General features: G+C 55.4%; 1 protein-coding gene across 26 annotated transcripts in view; it reads right to left on the bottom strand.

Moving 5' to 3' along the window:
• The window catches only part of RBFOX3 (RNA binding fox-1 homolog 3), a 346,512-nt gene that overhangs the window by 80,327 nt on the left and 249,890 nt on the right, over positions 1-16,295 (bottom strand). For 7 of the 26 annotated variants that reach the window (XM_039500503.1, XM_039500502.1, XM_039500506.1 and 4 more), the window contains one exon: positions 8,771-9,233. The exons of 18 other annotated variants lie outside the window; for them this stretch is intronic. In XM_039500503.1, the coding sequence (XP_039356437.1) occupies positions 8,771-8,788 (18 nt within the window). In that variant the 5' untranslated portion in view covers positions 8,789-9,233. Of the gene's footprint in view, positions 1-8,770; positions 10,984-16,295 lie in introns of those variants that run through there. One more of the 26 variants, XM_039500510.1, reaches the window with a different exon arrangement.

Below are 16,295 nucleotides of genomic sequence, written 5' to 3'. Positions count from 1 at the left end.
CCACTGATGAAATGTTATTGCAGAAGCCACAGATGGTGAGATAGTTCAGAGCATCTTTCTGATGGCCCAACAGGGGGTGTGAATGTGCTGGTCACTGGGGCAGATCACTCTCTCCTTCCCCCAGCAGCCCTTCGCCACGGAGCTAAGCATGCAGATAATGAAGCACCTCAGCAGTGCACCAGAGGCATGAGCAGGCCCTTCCCAGGCAGCTTAAGGAAATCCAAAATGCCTCAACAACACCAGCCCTTGGTTTCAGTATTATGCCTGACAACCACCCCATGGGAGAAGATGGGAAGGGGCTCTGGAGCTTGTGGGGCTTAGTAAAGGGGTCGGCTTGACACCGCCATACACCAGCATCACCCAGGCATGTTTTCTCCCCTGAAAAAGCTGCTGCACTGTGCTCACCTCTCCTCCCACGCAGCACTGGCTCTCCCACAGGCAGATCCCATCTGGGGATCAGCACTACCGGAAACCTCCCGCAGAGCGACAATCTGGTAACTAGTTCTAGTAAACCCTAGGATCCTTCTGCAAGTTCTCTGCTGATGGGGGGCGTTTGGTGAAGAGGTCAGACAGCAAATGGCAGAATGGAGTGCTCAGGGGGTTGGGACCTCCTTGGCTGTCTGTTCAAACCCATCCCTGCTGGGCAGCGGCCAGACCTCGAGAGTCACTTGGTGCCCACATTGCAAACCCACTGTCACAACTGGCAGTGTGAGCAGAGTGCACGGGCCATGGAGTCTGCACTCTCTCTGACCCGGAGATGGGCTCCCAGGGGAGGTGGAGCTGTCCATGGGCGCCAACTTATATGGGCTCGTGGAGCTAAAGCCCCAGGAATATTCAAAATCAGGGGCTTTGCTCCACCAATATTTGGAGCTAGGTTTCGCCCCTTTAAATCCCAGCCGCGGCCGGGAATCAGAGGGCTCTGGGCTGCCCGCTGCGGCGGGGAGCCCACAGCCTTTTAAATCCCAGCCGCAGTTGGGAATCAGAGGGCTCTGGGCTGCCTGCAACCGCGGGGAGCCCAGAGCCCTTTAAATCTCAGCCTGGGCTGGGAATCAGAGGGCTCTGGGCTGCCTGCAACCGCGGGGAGCCCAGAGCCCTTTAAATCTCAGCGGGGGCTGGGAATCGGAGGGCTCTGGGCTGCCCGCAGGGGCAGAGAGCCTAGAGCCCTTTGAATGCCAGCCACGGCGGCTGGGATTTAAAGGGCTCAGGGCTCCCCGCGGCTGCCAGCAGCTCAGAGCCCTTTGAATCCCAGCCCCTGGCCGCTGATTGCCCCCTCCCCAGACCTCTGTCCCAACTGCCCCAGGACCCCACCCCTATCTAAGCACCACTGGTCCTTATCCCCCGTTACCCACTCCCGAGACAACTGCCCCTAACTGCCCCTTGGGACCCCCGCCCCGAGCGAAGCCGCCCGTCTCCTGGTCCCCCACTGCCCCCTCCTGTGACCCCACCCAACGTCCCCCCAGGACTCCACCCCCTACCTGTCCCCTGATAAACCTCCTAGACTCCCATGCCTATCCTACTGCTGCCTGTCCCCTGACTGCCCCTCCGAACCTCTGCCCCATCCAACCCCCCCTGCTCCTGTCCCTTGACTGGCCCCTGGAACCCCCTACCCCTTCTCCAACCTTGTAATCTTGTGGCACTGACGCGTTGTAGCTTCATTTTATATCGGCTTACAGGGCGGGAGTGGGGGGGGGCACCACCATTTTGGGCCCCACCAAAAATTATACAAACCTGCCGCCTATGGAGCTGTCCATACTGCACTCGATGCCTCTTCCTTCCCCTTGTCTAGTGGTGGCCCCCTCTCTGCATCTCCTCACAATCTCCCTACACTCAGCACCAGAGCTTTCTCATCTGCAGCTCCCTGGCCCTCTCACCCTGGCAGCTTTTCATCACCATCCCAAAGCTCAGCTGAAGGCATCACTGCTCTTTGCCTGCGCTGAGGATTTGGGAGTTGGTATGAAAAGGGCGACACAAACAAAAGAGTGTCACAAAGAAAAGAACATGAAAAAAGTCGATGGCAATAAACACCTGACTCGAGTTTTTCTGGGGAGTTTCTGGACTGATTCTTTTTCAGACTTTAGGGCAGATAATTCTCCTGGTTCTGGGCAAGCCACCATTGGCCTTCCTCTACAGCCATGCACCCTGTGAACTGCATTGACATCAGCCCCAAGGCAGGTAAAATGCCACTGAACCAGAACGGTGGCGTTTTCCATCCACTCCACACACTTTGCACTGGGTGAATGATGACACGAGGGACAGGGTAAGGGAGAAGTTGGCCCTAACAGCCAGTTTTCAGAAACACTGAGCCTCCACAACTCTCCCCTGCTGGAGTGCTGAGAGTGCTCAGCCTCTCGGAAAAACAGGCCTCTGGGGTCTCAACTTGGGCTCCAAGAAAAGAAGGTTCCCAAAATCAGGTGCAATTTTGGAAATTTTAGGCCTGAGTGTTTTTGCATGAGACTCAGTTATTACCCAAAAGCCAGGATGGGGGAAAGGGCTGCTGAGTCAGCAGGAGAGTGAAAAGGGGCTGGCACATCCCTGCGTGTGTGAGATGATGCCAGTCACATGGCTGAGCCCAGGCAGGAAAGCCAATCAGGACAGAAGACAGGTGGCATGTGAGCGCGTGGAAACACAAGGCAGGAGGTGCTCCAAAAGGCGACACTAAATCCTCATTATAAGGCGTTTTAAATGCACAGACAGGATATTAGCGTTTAAAGAGCTTCTAGGACTCCAGGGCAAACTTTAAAAATCATAATCTTTATAGACGCCTTCCTTTCATTCGCCCCCCCACGCTCTTTATTTCTCCTGCAATCACGGCTAATTTGAAGACGTTTTGCTTTGGCATCCCAGCCTGTTGTGTGTCAATTACTGAGCTGCCCGCTGGTAGCTGCCACTGCAGAATTTCCCTGCAGCGCTGCCAACAGTGACCACAATGCCAGCCGCAGGAGGAAACCAAACCCCTACGCTTCCCTCCACAGCGGAGACTGAGAAACTCCTGCCATGCCCAGGCTGGGGACGACACTCAAGCTATTACCTCATTGCCCTTGGGAGCTGAGCCCTCCTCCTGCACAGCCTGGGGAGACCAATCCTCCCTCCTTGGAGCCGAGGCCCACCTCTCCCCAGACTCTCTGGCAGAGCCAGCAGAGAGCTGCCTGTGCTGTGCTAGGACAGAAAGAACTGTTTCGTGGTTAGACTTGCGGGTTAGGAGTCACGAGAGCCAAAGCGCTACTCCCTGAGCCCGGCTCCACAGCCCTGGGGCTGCACACAGGGCTCTGCAAAACTCTACCTGGGGTTGCTGCACAGACACCCACTGCAGCCCTGCCCTGTATCCATGCGGTTTGCTCCCCTAGCAGCACCAAATCTCATCCTTAATCAAGGCCCCTTTACCCCAACCCAGCTAGCGCACAGCTTCCCCTTCAGAAACACATTCTCCAAATGCAGTGTCCCTCCTCGGACAGCCGCACTCAGGAACTTCCCATCCCAGCTGAGGCCTCCTGGCCTTGATCGAGTGTCAGGCATTTGGAGCAGAGACACTAGCTGAACGCTGGGAACCCTCGAGTCCTGTCCTGACAGAAAGGGGCTCCTGGGCTCTCCGAAAGGGGCTGCACAAAGACTTCAGACAGCAAAGCACCTTCAGACCAAAAGCTGCTTCCCTGAGAAAGCCTAAATTCACACTAGCCCCTCTCTCCCAAGCGCCTTTCCTCCACCTCCTCCCTTCAGCTGCCCTAGTGCCCTCTCCATAATTCTGGAAGCCTGCAGCAGGCTGGGAGTGGGGAATCCCAATCTACAGACTGTGCTTCCAGATGGAGTGAGCCCCCCGCCGGCCTGCCCCATTGAGGGGCTGTGGGTCTCATTTCTTTCTGGTTTCAGAGTAGCAGCCGTGTTAGTCTGTATCTGCAAAAAGAACAGGAGTCCTTGTGGCACCTTAGAGACTAACACATTTATCTGAGCAAAAGCTTTCGTGGGCTACAGCATCCGATGAAGTGGGCTGTAGCCCACGAAAGCTTATGCTCAAATAAATGTGTTAGTCTCTAAGGTGCCACAAGGACTCCCGTTCTTTTTTCTTTCTGGGGCTCTGAAAGCAAAACAGTCACTGGAAAACACCACAAATGTCTGTTGAACGCTTACCCTGTGCCAGAGTGCGGAGCAGAGATGGGCACCCCTTCATTAGCCACTCAGGAGAGCCCCAGAGCGCTACAGCAAGGCAGTGGGGAGAGCCCCAGAGCTGCCCGGCTCTGGACACGGGCAGGTTTAGCTGCTGTATTCTGCCAGGGGGAAAAGGGCACAAACACTGGTCGGACTGGGTTAGGTCCAGATTGCGTCTGTGGCACTGTTACACTAATGGGTAATTGGGTTTACACCCCAGCGCAGCCTTGCAGAAGCCTGGGTACAGCTCAGCACTGTGGCTCTCAGGAAAGGGAATTCTGTGGTTTTATGTATTTACTTTCAGACATATAAAAATGAGCTCTACTACCTGGGTACAGGAACGACATGATCCTCTTTTATCAGAGTCACTCCCCAAAACACTAACCAGGCCAGGGGACCCCACACTGGGAACACCCCGGGCACTGAAACCACAGCCTGATAGCTCAGGAGTCTCACACGGGACAGAAACATGTAAGGGAAGAGGCACTTTCTAAGGGCATGACTGCAGCATGCCTGGACATACAGTGGTACAAGAGCTCAGAGCTAGCGCCGGTAACAACCACAGTGAAGCCACGGCTAACGCCACCGCCCGTGACTCTGGGTATGTATTCCAGTGGCCCCCGTGCTGCTGCTGCCCTTCACTGCTGCTCTCTCTCAAGTTAACCCTTCAGCTTCCCCTGGACTGGGCTGGTAGCCAGTGCAGATTATGGGGGAGAGATGGGAGATGTTGGGAAACCCTGCTGGAGACGGGATCTGGCACACTGCACCTTTCTACAATGACTGTAACTCAGCACACAGCATTACCGTAATGCCACCTCTTCATGAAAAGGTTGTAATCTCCTTACTGAGTGCAGATGATAAAAAGCAGCATTGGCCATTGCTGCTACCTCAGCATCCAGGAGCAGGCCTTGGGCTGCATCCCATACAGCAAATGGCAGACATTCACCTGCCTCCGGCACTGACAGAACCTTCCCTGCAGCATCTCAGTCTTGTCTGGATTGAACCCAGCTAGCCTTCAGTCAGACCCCAACCTGTTAGACACCAAGTAAGTCGTGCCACTGCCCCAACCAGCTCAGGAGAGGTGGAGACATGCAGTGAGCTGGGTTTCCTCCACATATGAAGACACTGCAGCCCATATTTAATTAACCGAGTAGCCCCATACGTACTTTGAGCTGGAGAACAGGGCTCCGTGGAGCCGCCCGTAAGATTTTTGGGGCCAATGAGCAGGGCTCAGTGCTCTGGGCTCTCTTAGAAAGAAAGGAATGGAGCCACTCATGAGAAACCCCTGCGACAGCCCCACCACAGCAATGCACAGCCAATAGCATAGAGGGCTGCTGGAAGATCTAAGAAAACTACCCTGGAGGAGATCACAGGGACTGCATTCAGCCAATCTGGATTACTTGGTGAGACCCAGATCAAAAAGAAATGGTCAAAAACATCTGGCTAGGAGGAGGTGAAAACGGCATTCCTGGCCACTGATGCCACTTGTGATTCCAGGCCCAGCCATGATTCCATCCCCAACTGCAAACTGCTTAGACAAAGGATGAGTAAGTGCCATCAAAAACAGAGACAGGAACCAGCCGGTCATATGCTCCCCCAGTCCACTAGCATCACCTCCATGTTATTCAGCCTGGCATCAGACAGCTTGATCTCAGCCAGGCAGCTACTGTGGCTTGGCACAAAACCCACCAAGATGCCCCTCCATACAGCTCTGCTGAGACACAGAGCTGGGTATCTTTCACAGATGGATGACAACACTTGGCAATTTCTCCAGTGACATCACATGCATGTTCAACAGGAGGGTTGGCAAAACAGAACCATGCAGATGAGCAGTTGCGTCAAACCTTCCCTTCTGCTCCCTCCCAGACAAACAAACAGAATCGTTCCAACAGGACTGCAGGGGATTAACAACCTTGGAGGCTGCTTGGACACCAGGCCACGGCCCAGTATTAGCAGCAGAACATCAACCAACAAGAGTAGCAGAGTCACTGCACCAGACCCAAACTGAAAGAGGCAAGGACTTCCGAGGAGTCCACATGGGACCAGTTATCTTTGCCGTAACCGCCTCTCTAAGCTTCCCCAGGAAGACGGACTCAGAGGCAGGGCAGTAACTGGTGAGACTGCTAAGACAGGGCTTCTAGAGTAGCGTTCTCTGGAGCAGGTTCTGCTCAGTTACACAGGTGCTGCCCTGCACACTCAAGGAGACCATTTGTATCTATTCTCCCATCTCCCCCTTGCTGTGCCATGTATCACAGTCTCTCACTGTCCTTGTTTTCTTCTCTCCTCTCTGTTATATTATTTAAATCATGTCTTCGCATTTTCCTTACTCTCTCTCCCTAAACAGCACCTGAGCCCAGTAACATGAGAGTCTGCATTGAGTGGCAGCCCACGAGGGCATGCCTGCCTTTGAGCTGGGGTGAGTCCCAGCTCCAGGAGACATCTCTGTGCTAGCTCTAATGGAACTGGTGGGTCAAAGCAAGGATGCAGCCATGGCAGCACAAGTATGGGAGAGGCAGCCGCCCTGAGGACGTAGCTGCCAAAGAGCCTAGGCCCCAGGGTGGCTGGCTGTCCTGCTCCTTGCGCCACTGCACCTACATTTTGTTTTCATCGAGTTCGTGTGAATACGTCTCCTCGAGCTGGGACTCACCCTCAGCTGGATGTGCAGACCCCCCCCATTCAGCTTGAAATGAGATTAAAAGAATTTGCCGCCTACTACTTAAAATGGCTTAAACCATCCTGGAGAACAGGTGCCATGGCTCACTGCAGCCCAGGGAGATCAGGATGGGCACAGAGGGTGACAGCACCTGGAGCATGGCCAGTGAGCCTGTTTCCAATGCCACCACTCTGCAGAGCAGTGAACTGGGGACCTTGGCTGTGCTGGGGACTCAGAGAGATAAACACCCTTTGCAGAGCCCTCGGGCTGGGATGCTGGCGCTTCTCAAGATAGTAAGGTGGGGAGTGGGGGTGGGAAGGAAGCACTAACCACAGCCAATTATACCATGTGAAATAAGCAGGAGGTTATGCCCAGAGAGCCAAGAACCCCCTGCCCTCCGCCCCCTGACAGCCCTATCTCATGGGAAATCTGACAGGCAGACTCAGGGCAAGTCTACACTACAGTGCTACATAGGCACAGCTGCATGCTGCTGTAGCACGTCTGGTGAAGACGCACTATGTCGACGGGACAGCGCTCTCCTGTTGGCATAACTGCTCCACCTTGGCGAGAAGCGGAAGCTGTGTCAGTGGGAGGGTGTCTCCTGCCAACCCCTTGAGCGATGTAAGTTAGATTGACTTAGGCCGTAGTGTGGACCTGCCCTGAAAGAGGGAGAAGGCAGTGTAAAAAGCCAGGTGCCACCCCGCTGAGCTCCCAGAGGCCCCACCCCCCCAGGTAAGTGCATGGCACTCCTGGAGAAGGGCGGCCTTGGCAGACCACAAGAATGCAGTCTGATGCTTTTGTCTCAAGCCCATTTGCTTCTTCATCTTGTCACTTCATTCTCTCCTGAATGTGGCCAGACTGCCTGGCTTTAACCTCTGGCTGTCTGGCCTTGGAAGCTCCCAGTGAAGGTGCTTACAGGTCAGTTCACATGCCCTTTCAATACCTGCTCCCACTGTTCACATGCCCCTCCTTTGTGCTCTGTTGGACAAGCTACATTTCAAGTCTCTTGTCCAAGGCATTGAGGACAAGGCCTTGTCCACATCCATGCAGCTGCTCGCTGGGCTGCTGCCTGAATACCACGGACTCATAACTGAGAGGCCTCTTTTCTTATTTCCAGCAGGACTTGCTGCCAGTTAAGCTGAGCTGTTTGAAAGGAGCATGGGAAACTCAGATGTGCTGGGTACAGACGAAAGAGGAATTTCCCAGCACCAGGCCAAACGAGCAGTAGCAGATGCCCCTTTCTCCAAGACACTCTCACCTTGGGCCACGTTCTCTAGGGTTCCACCTCGGGTAAGTGCTTCTGGCATTTCACCCACAGCACAAGCCTCTTCTGAGCAAAGCAAAGCAAACAACAAAGCAACTTCTCTTGAGCAGCCAAAGATTTGCTGCTTCTGTTACCTGTCCTCCACTCCTCTTCCAGAGAGTGATGTGAGGGGAGATTGGGTGGATCAGGTGCAGAAAGATTTCCTAGTGGAGGGAATATGCCTCTGAGCAGGACCTCCTGCTCCTCTGGCCTGTTACCTGGTGATCTGCAGAGAGCTCTCTGCTGAGTCCCCAGGGCTGTGCTAGAGAAAGCTCCCAGTGAGCCTGGGGCTCAGAGGGGGCAGATGCAGGAAGAGGCAGAACTCTGGGTCAGGATTTGTCCAGAAAGCTTTCCTAGCAGGGAGTAGGGAGGGGTCACCATGCCTTTCACTAGTTGAATTCAAACCAGGAAGCTCTGCCCTGCTCAAGTTGCCCTTTCTGGGAGGGGGAAGACAGCTCTCATCTCCTTGCTCCTGGGGGCCTGTCTCCAGCAGGCAAACACCTGATCCCCTCTGGCTGTATGGAAGCCAGGAAGCAGAGAGATCCCTGCTGGAAGAAGAAAGCATCTCCCTGGCAGGCAGCAGAGCTCCAGAAGCTGGAAGCAAGCACAGTGTAAAACAAACCAGTCCCCAGCCCCCAGTAAAGAAAGGGGAAAATCCTGTGTTTGGTACCTACCCAGAAATACATCATCATGTCGGCAGCGGGGATGCGCAGCACCAGAGAGGAGCAATCGGGTCAGCTGGCCTAGCAGCGCAATGAGAGGGTGTGGGGTTCCCCTTCCGCTCCCCGCGCAGCTGGCTGAGGCGCCCTGCACTGTGCTCCCTCGCAGGCTCTCTGTCCCCGGTGCTGGCGGGTGCCTTGGCAGCAGTGCCCTATCGGCTCGGATCCCTCGCCGGCACAGCGCGGTCACTCGCCACAGGCCGCCATGCACGTCAGAGCTGGCCATCAGTGTCCATGGCGCTGGCGCTCAGCTGCTCGTGGTGCGAGGGTCGCAGAAAGGATTCCAACTTGGGCAGGGCAAGGAGCGAGCCCCCAGCTCCCCAGCACGAGTCACAGCGCGAGGAAGGGTGGGGGTGAGGGGAGCTGATTCGATATTAAAAACAGGGGGAGGGACCAAAAAGAAATCCTCTTGGGTGTCCTTAGGAGAAAAAGGAAGAGAGGAAAAGCGAGCGAGGCTGGACCTGCTCCTCCTGCGGAGGTAGAGTACAGCTGGCTGGGAGTGCAGGGGCTGCTGGACTCAGGCTGGGAGTGCAGCGCGAGGAGCCAGGCTGAAGGACTGGGGGCCAAGTTGCCAGGTTTGTTGTGGGGGGCTGGATGGGCTGCCGGGGAAGGGAGGGGAACGTGTGGCGGGGAGAGTGAACGCGTGCACGGCAGAGCTGGGAGTGTGGGCTCCTGCTCTGACACTCTGTGTAACGGATGTCCTGCCTCAGCATTTTTCAAGCTACCCTGTCAATAAGGGAATCGGCTGCTCTCACAATTAACCTGCGAGGTGCCAGCCAGCTCTGACTGCGCTTGCTCCCTGGCAGGAGTGCGTTTTCCTTTCCTTTTCCTCTCCTGTTCCTGGGTCAGGCTCAGCCAGCATCCATGGCTGAGAGCCTGAGCTAGGCCCGGCTCATGGCTTCTCAGGGGCCAGGATGGACTAGTGGCTGCCCCACCCCTGGCCAAGGGGTAGCTTAGGGTAGCACCTCGAGGCCCCCTTGTGCTGGGCGCTGCAGACAGTGAGCAAGTTCTTGTCCCGAAGCGCTTACAACCTAACTAGATCAGACGGACGTGGGGCGGGAAGCAGGAAGAAAAAGCAGGAACAGCCTTGGTAGAGCCTGATCCCGGAGGCTGGGCGCATCTGAGATTAGTGAGCCTAACGAAGGGAAGGGGCAACCCTTGAACAATGCTTTACGCTGGGATCTTAAACAGCCATAACGCCTCGGGGCGAACCAATGGGGGGCTGAGTTCAAAGGGCTGCCCACAGCCACAGAGTACAAGGCAGAACTGGGAACCCAGGCAAAGCATTCACCTGCCCCGGGTGTGTGCTGTGAGCCCCGGTTAGCCCTGCCGCTCGGACTCCGTCACTGCACCCCAATCGCTCATTCACCTGCCCCGGGCGTGTGCTGTGAGCCCCGGTTAGCCCTGCCGCTCGGACTCCGTCACTGCACCCCAATCGCTCATTCACCTGTCCCGGGCGTGTGCTGTGAGCCCCGGTTAGCCCTGCCGCTCGGACTCCGTCACTGCACCCCAATCGCTCATTCACCTGTCCCAGGCGTGTGCTGTGAGCCCCGGTTAGCCCTGCCGCTCGGACTCCGTCACTGCACCCCAATCGCTCATTCACCTGCCCCGGGCGTGTGCTGTGAGCCCCGGTTAGCCCTGCCGCTCGGACTCCGTCACTGCACCCCAATCGCTCATTCACCTGCCCCGGGCGTGTGCTGTGAGCCCCGGTTAGCCCTGCCGCTCGGACTCCGTCACTGCACCCCAATCGCTCATTCACCTGCCCCGGGCGTGTGCTGTGAGCCCCGGTTAGCCCAGCCGCTCGGACTCCGTCACTGCACCCCAATCGCTCATTCACCTGTCCCAGGCGTGTGCTGTGAGCCCCGGTTAGCCCTGCCGCTCGGACTCCGTCACTGCACCCCAATTACTCATTCACCTGTCCCAGGCGTGTGCTGTGAGCCCCGGTTAGCCCAGCCGCTCGGACTCCGTCACTGCACCCCAATCGCTCATGCACCTGTCCCGTGCGTGTGCTGTGAGCCCCGGTTATCCCTGCCGCTCGGACTCCGTCACTGCACCCCAATCGCTCATTCACCTGCCCCGGGCGTGTGCTGTGAGCCCAGGTTATCCCTGCCGCTCGGACTCCGTCACTGCACCCCAATCGCTCATTCACCTGCCCCGGGCGTGTGCTGTGAGCCCAGTTAGCCTGCCGCTCGGACTCCGTCACTGCACCCCAATCGCTCATTCACCTGCCCGGGCGTGTGCTGTGAGCCCGGTTAGCCCTGCCGCTCGGACTGCGTCACTGCACCCCAATCGCTCATTCACCTGTCCCGGGCGTGTGCTGTGAGCCCCGGTTAGCCCTGCCGCTCGGACTCCGTCACTGCACCCCAATCGCTCATTCACCTGCCCCGGGCGTGTGCTGTGAGCCCCGGTTAGCCCTGCCGCTCGGACTCCGTCACTGCACCCCAATCGCTCATTCACCTGTCCCGGGCGTGTGCTGTGAGCCCCGGTTAGCCCTGCCGCTCGGACTCCGTCACTGCACCCCAATCGCTCATTCACCTGCCCCGGGCGTGTGCTGTGAGCCCAGGTTATCCCTGCTGCTCGGACTCCGTCACTGCACCCCAATCGCTCATTCACCTGCCCGGGCGTGTGCTGTGAGCCCGGTTAGCCCTGCCGCTCGGACTCCGTCACTGCACCCCAATCGCTCATTCACCTGCCCCGGTGTGTGCTGTGAGCCAGGTTAGCCCTGCCGCTCGGACTCCGTCACTGCACCCCAATCGCTCATTCACCTGCCCCGGGCGTGTGCTGTGAGCCCAGGTTATCCCTGCTGCTCGGACTCCGTCACTGCACCCCAATCGCTCATTCACCTGCCCCGGGCGTGTGCTGTGAGCCCCGGTTAGCCCTGCCGCTCGGACTCCGTCACTGCACCCCAATCGCTCATTCACCTGCCCCGGGCGTGTGCTGTGAGCCCCGGTTAGCCCTGCCGCTCGGACTCCGTCACCGCTCCCCACACGCTGATTCTCCGCCCACGGGCGTGTGCTGTGAGCCCCGGTTAGCCCTGCCGCTCGGACTCCGTCACTGCACCCCAATCGCTCATTCACCTGCCCCGGGCGTGTGCTGTGAGCCCCGGTTAGCCCTGCCGCTCGGACTCCGTCACTGCACCCCAATTACTCATTCACCTGCCCTGGGCGTGTGCCGTGGGCAGCCCAGCCCTGTCTCTTGGCCAGTTCTAAGTCCAGACAATGGCTAGAGCTCAGCAGCTTTGCCCCACCAGTGACATGTGCGGGACAGGCACTGGTTAGGCTGGGGGCATGCAGTGGCAAAGGAATGGGCTGGCTCTGGCCAGAGGGGTGCAAACAAATGGATCAGGTGGAATCACATCGGTTCTCCTTCAGGATGGCTCTAGGGACATTCTGACGGGCTGAGGGACAGGACGACTGGGAGCATCTAGCTGCACTGGGGACTTGACAAGCTCTCTCTGTGTTAGCTTTTCATATTGCACAGGGCTCTTGTAGGATAGGCCAGGGAAGGGCAGAATCACGACACTCTAGCTCTGCTGCCAAGGGGCTATTACAAGAAAATAATCATCCCATGCTGTGCTTCTACAGCTCCTGCGTGCTGCTCTGCCCCCCGACCATGCCTGCAACTCCCCTCCAAGCCAGAGATGGGCCTGGATCCCCAGGAATGCCCCGCTGCCCCAATGAGAGGCTCGGGGGAGTTACCACATGCCTGCCTGAGCCCTGCTGCTGCCCCGTTTCTCCGGAGGAGGACAAATCCCTGCTACGGCTCACACGCCGTCCCGCAGAGGAAAGAAGCAGAATCCTCAGGGTAAGATAAACAGTCCCTGCACGGAGCAGGCCCTGGGCAGTCTCCAGCCAAGGCGACGGGTGCAGCAGCTCTGTCAGACACTAAATCTCCCGTCCTCGGAGGGACCCGCTGTGCCGTGGAGAGCTGAGCCACACACAGGAGCAAGCAAATAAATAAGAGCAAGGGAAGGCGAAGGCGTGTGAGGGCTGGAAGATAGTTCTGTGGGGCCTGGCTGGCGCTGACAGCCCCCTCAGCACATAATCACATTCAAAGCAGAGCTGGTGTGAGGCAGTTCTCCTCCAGCACAGCAATAAAAGAAAACAACACGCTTAATAATTCAGCACCAGGAGAGGGTGATCACCGCGGCAGGCCGGGAAGAGAACCCAGGCTTTCACTCAGTCCTGCCTTGGTGTCCAAGGCCTCCCCCACTCCCCACTCCAGAGCCCTGCGAGCACAGCCCCACCCCTCGCCTCGGGGAGCGAGTCCAACTGCTGCTCTCCCCACCACACACAAATTGAGGAGGCCATAGGACAGCCTAGATATAAACCTCTCTCCCCTTAACAAGACTCCCCAGGGCAGAAAGGGGAGCCCGTGCGGGAGAGGGAGATTTTGTGCTGTCCTGCTGGGGAGAAGAGGCTAAGATACAGGCAGGTCACTGTTTGGCTGTGTGTTTTTCTCTTCTCCTAGGTATTCCATGGCCAGCATTACCAGCAGGGATTTGCCTCCTCCCTTCCTGTCTAAGCTGTGTGATGTTGAACAGGGAGGTAGCTGGCTCTCAGTGAGCATTAGAAGGGATCCCTGGATATGACTCTACATCACTTTGGGACCCTTTGACACAAATCACCATAATAAACTTGACCACAAAACCACTGTTAGTTCCTGTTTGACAATGTTTACCTTGCTGTTCCCAACTCAGTTTGTGCCTTGCCTGGCCCGGGCTCTCCTGCTGCTCCCTCTGTTCGAGGCAGGGCATTATGGAGCCGTGGAATCAATGGCAATCTTCCTAACCCAGCATCCTGACTTCTCTACAGGAAGAAACAGGCCAGATGCCTTGTGCTGGGAACCTAGCACATCTCAGCAGGTACGGGCTAGACCTGTGCTTGGATGCAAGACCTCCTGGGGATGAGGCCTTGGTAATTTAATAGGTAGTGCTCTTCACACGTGAGCCAGTCCTGGACCTGTATCCCAGAATAGCCCTAGAGGGATACTGAGCAGCAAAAGATTGAATAGCTGGCTGAGACAGAGACCAGACCAGCACTTACTAAGAGCCACGTAGCCTACAAAGGAGACCCACTGGTGCATGCCACATTGCACACCTACCTTTGTGGGACTAGCCTGCATAGACAGACAGGAATTGGGTATATGCATATGCAAATATCTGAACAAGAACGGCCGTACTGAGTCAAACCAAAGGTCCATCCAGCCCAGTGTCCTGCCTGCCGACAGTGGCCAATGCCAGGTGCCCCAGAGGGAGTGAACCTAACAGGCAATGATCAAGTGATCTCTCTCCTGCCATCCATCTCCATCCTCTGACAAACAGAGGCTAGGGACACCCTTCCTTACCCAGCCTGGCTAATAGCCATTAATGGACTTAACCTCCATGGATTTATCCAGTTCTCTCTTAAACCCTGTTATAGTCCTAGCCTTCATCTAAGCATCTAAATACCTGATGTGTGTGCACAACTCCATTTTTTAAAACTTTTTTTTTTGGGCAACTCTAAAAATTTGCCCCTAAAAATCTCCTGGCAATTTTTGCTAGTGTCGTGGACTCCAAAGTCCCAAGCAAACATCCTGCCTTCCCTCAATTCCCTCTGCTGCATTTGTTGTTTTGAAAGATTGTTGTTGTAGAAATGGCTGGTACATTCCACCCCAGAGATGGCTACATTTGAGGGATGAGGGGAGAGTTTGCTGAGTTTAGGGTCCCTTGGTACAAAGGGCACTATATCAACGTAGATGAGTGTTACTTATAGACACAGCTGAATTGGGCTAAGAATTTTCCCAGTACGGGAAATCAGAGGAGGCGGGACAATCACGCTCATGGTTAGTGGGTTTTAGCCACCAGCCTACAAGACCTGAAAGTTGGCTTTCACATGGGAGCTCTTTTAGAAATGCACTTCTGCAAAAGGTCCAGCCACTGAAGCCATTCCCTGAGTGACTGTGAAATAAATGTGTTAGTCTCTAAGGTGCCACAAGTACTCCTGTTCTTTGTGCTGGAGCTCCTTATTGCATCAGGCTCTGAGCAGATTTGGGAACTATCCTTGCAGGGCAGCGTGGGGAATGATTGCTCAGGGGACTGGGAACAGGAGTGGGAGCCAGGTCACTGGCTCAGACCTGCACCTGCCCCAGGCCAGGACGGCCAAATGGTGTTCGCCTCTGATGCATGTGACACCACTTGGGGTGAGAACATTCTTCCCATGGGGCAGGCATCTACTTCACAACACTGTCACTGACGTGAGTCTGAGCAAAGAATGGGCTGGAGAGGCTGACGTGTGGGGAGGTCCGGGTGCTCTGCCTGCTTGGGGGTATATAAGGGGCATGACCCCTTTGGGGCTGCCCATCTGGATGTTAATGAGCCAGTGCCTTGACCCTGCCTGTCAGCACTGCTAAGCCCTTCTTCCAGCCCTGCCTTTATTAGAAATTGTGCCTGGCCCTGGAGCCAACGTCTGCTCTCGTTGCCTCACTCATTTCTTTTTTTGAAGCCGGTTATACTTTTGGCCTTCAAAGCATCCCCTGGCAACAGTTCCATAGGTTGACTGTGTGTTGTATGAAGAAGTACTTTCTTATGGTTGTTTTAAACCTGCTGCCTATTAATTTCATCAGGTGACCCCTGGTTCTTGTGCTACGTGAAGGGATAAACAACACTTCCTTATTCACGTTCTCCACACCAATCATGATTTTATAGCGCTCTAGTATATCCCCCCTTAGTCGCCTCTTTTCCAAATTGAACAAGTCTCCATTTTTTAAATTTCTCCTTCTATGGAAGCTGTTCCAGACCACTGATCATTTTTGTTGCCCTTCTCTGAACCTTTTCCAATTCCAATATATCTATTTTGAGAGGGGGCGATCACATCTGCACATGGTTTTCAAGATGTGGATGTACCATGGATTTATATAGAGACAATGTGATATTTTCTGTCTTATTATCTGTCCCTTTCTTAATGATTCCCAACATTCTGTTCGCTTCGTTGACTGCTGCTGCTCATTGAGTGGATGTTTCTGGAGAACTCTCCACGGTGACTCCCAGATCTCTCTCTTGAGTGGTAACAGCTAATTTAGACCCCACCGTTTTGTATATATAGTTGGGATTGTGTTTGCCAATATTCATTGCTTTGCATTTAGCAACACTGAACTTCATCTGCCATTTTGTTGCCCAGTCACCCAGTTTAGTGATAGCAGCAAAGAGTCCTGTGGCACCTTATAGACTCACGGAAGTTTTGGAGCACGGGCTTTCGTGGATGAAGACCCACTTCGTTGGATGCAAGTTTACAGTTTAGTGAGATCCTTTTGTAACTCTTGCAGTGAGTCTGCTTTGGACTTAACTATCTTGAGTAATTTTGTATCATCTGCAGACTTTGCCACCTCACTGTTACCCCTTTTTCTAGATCATTTATGAATATGTTGACAGCACTGGTCCCAGCGCAGATCCTTGGGGACACCACTAGCTACTTCTCTCCATTCTGAAAACTGACCATTTATT

Source organism: Mauremys reevesii, linkage group 15 (assembly GCF_016161935.1).
Source record: "Mauremys reevesii isolate NIE-2019 linkage group 15, ASM1616193v1, whole genome shotgun sequence".
Classification (NCBI taxonomy): domain Eukaryota; kingdom Metazoa; phylum Chordata; order Testudines; family Geoemydidae; genus Mauremys; species Mauremys reevesii.
Note: the sequence above shows the minus strand (reverse complement) of the source record. Positions and strands in the feature narration are given on the sequence as shown.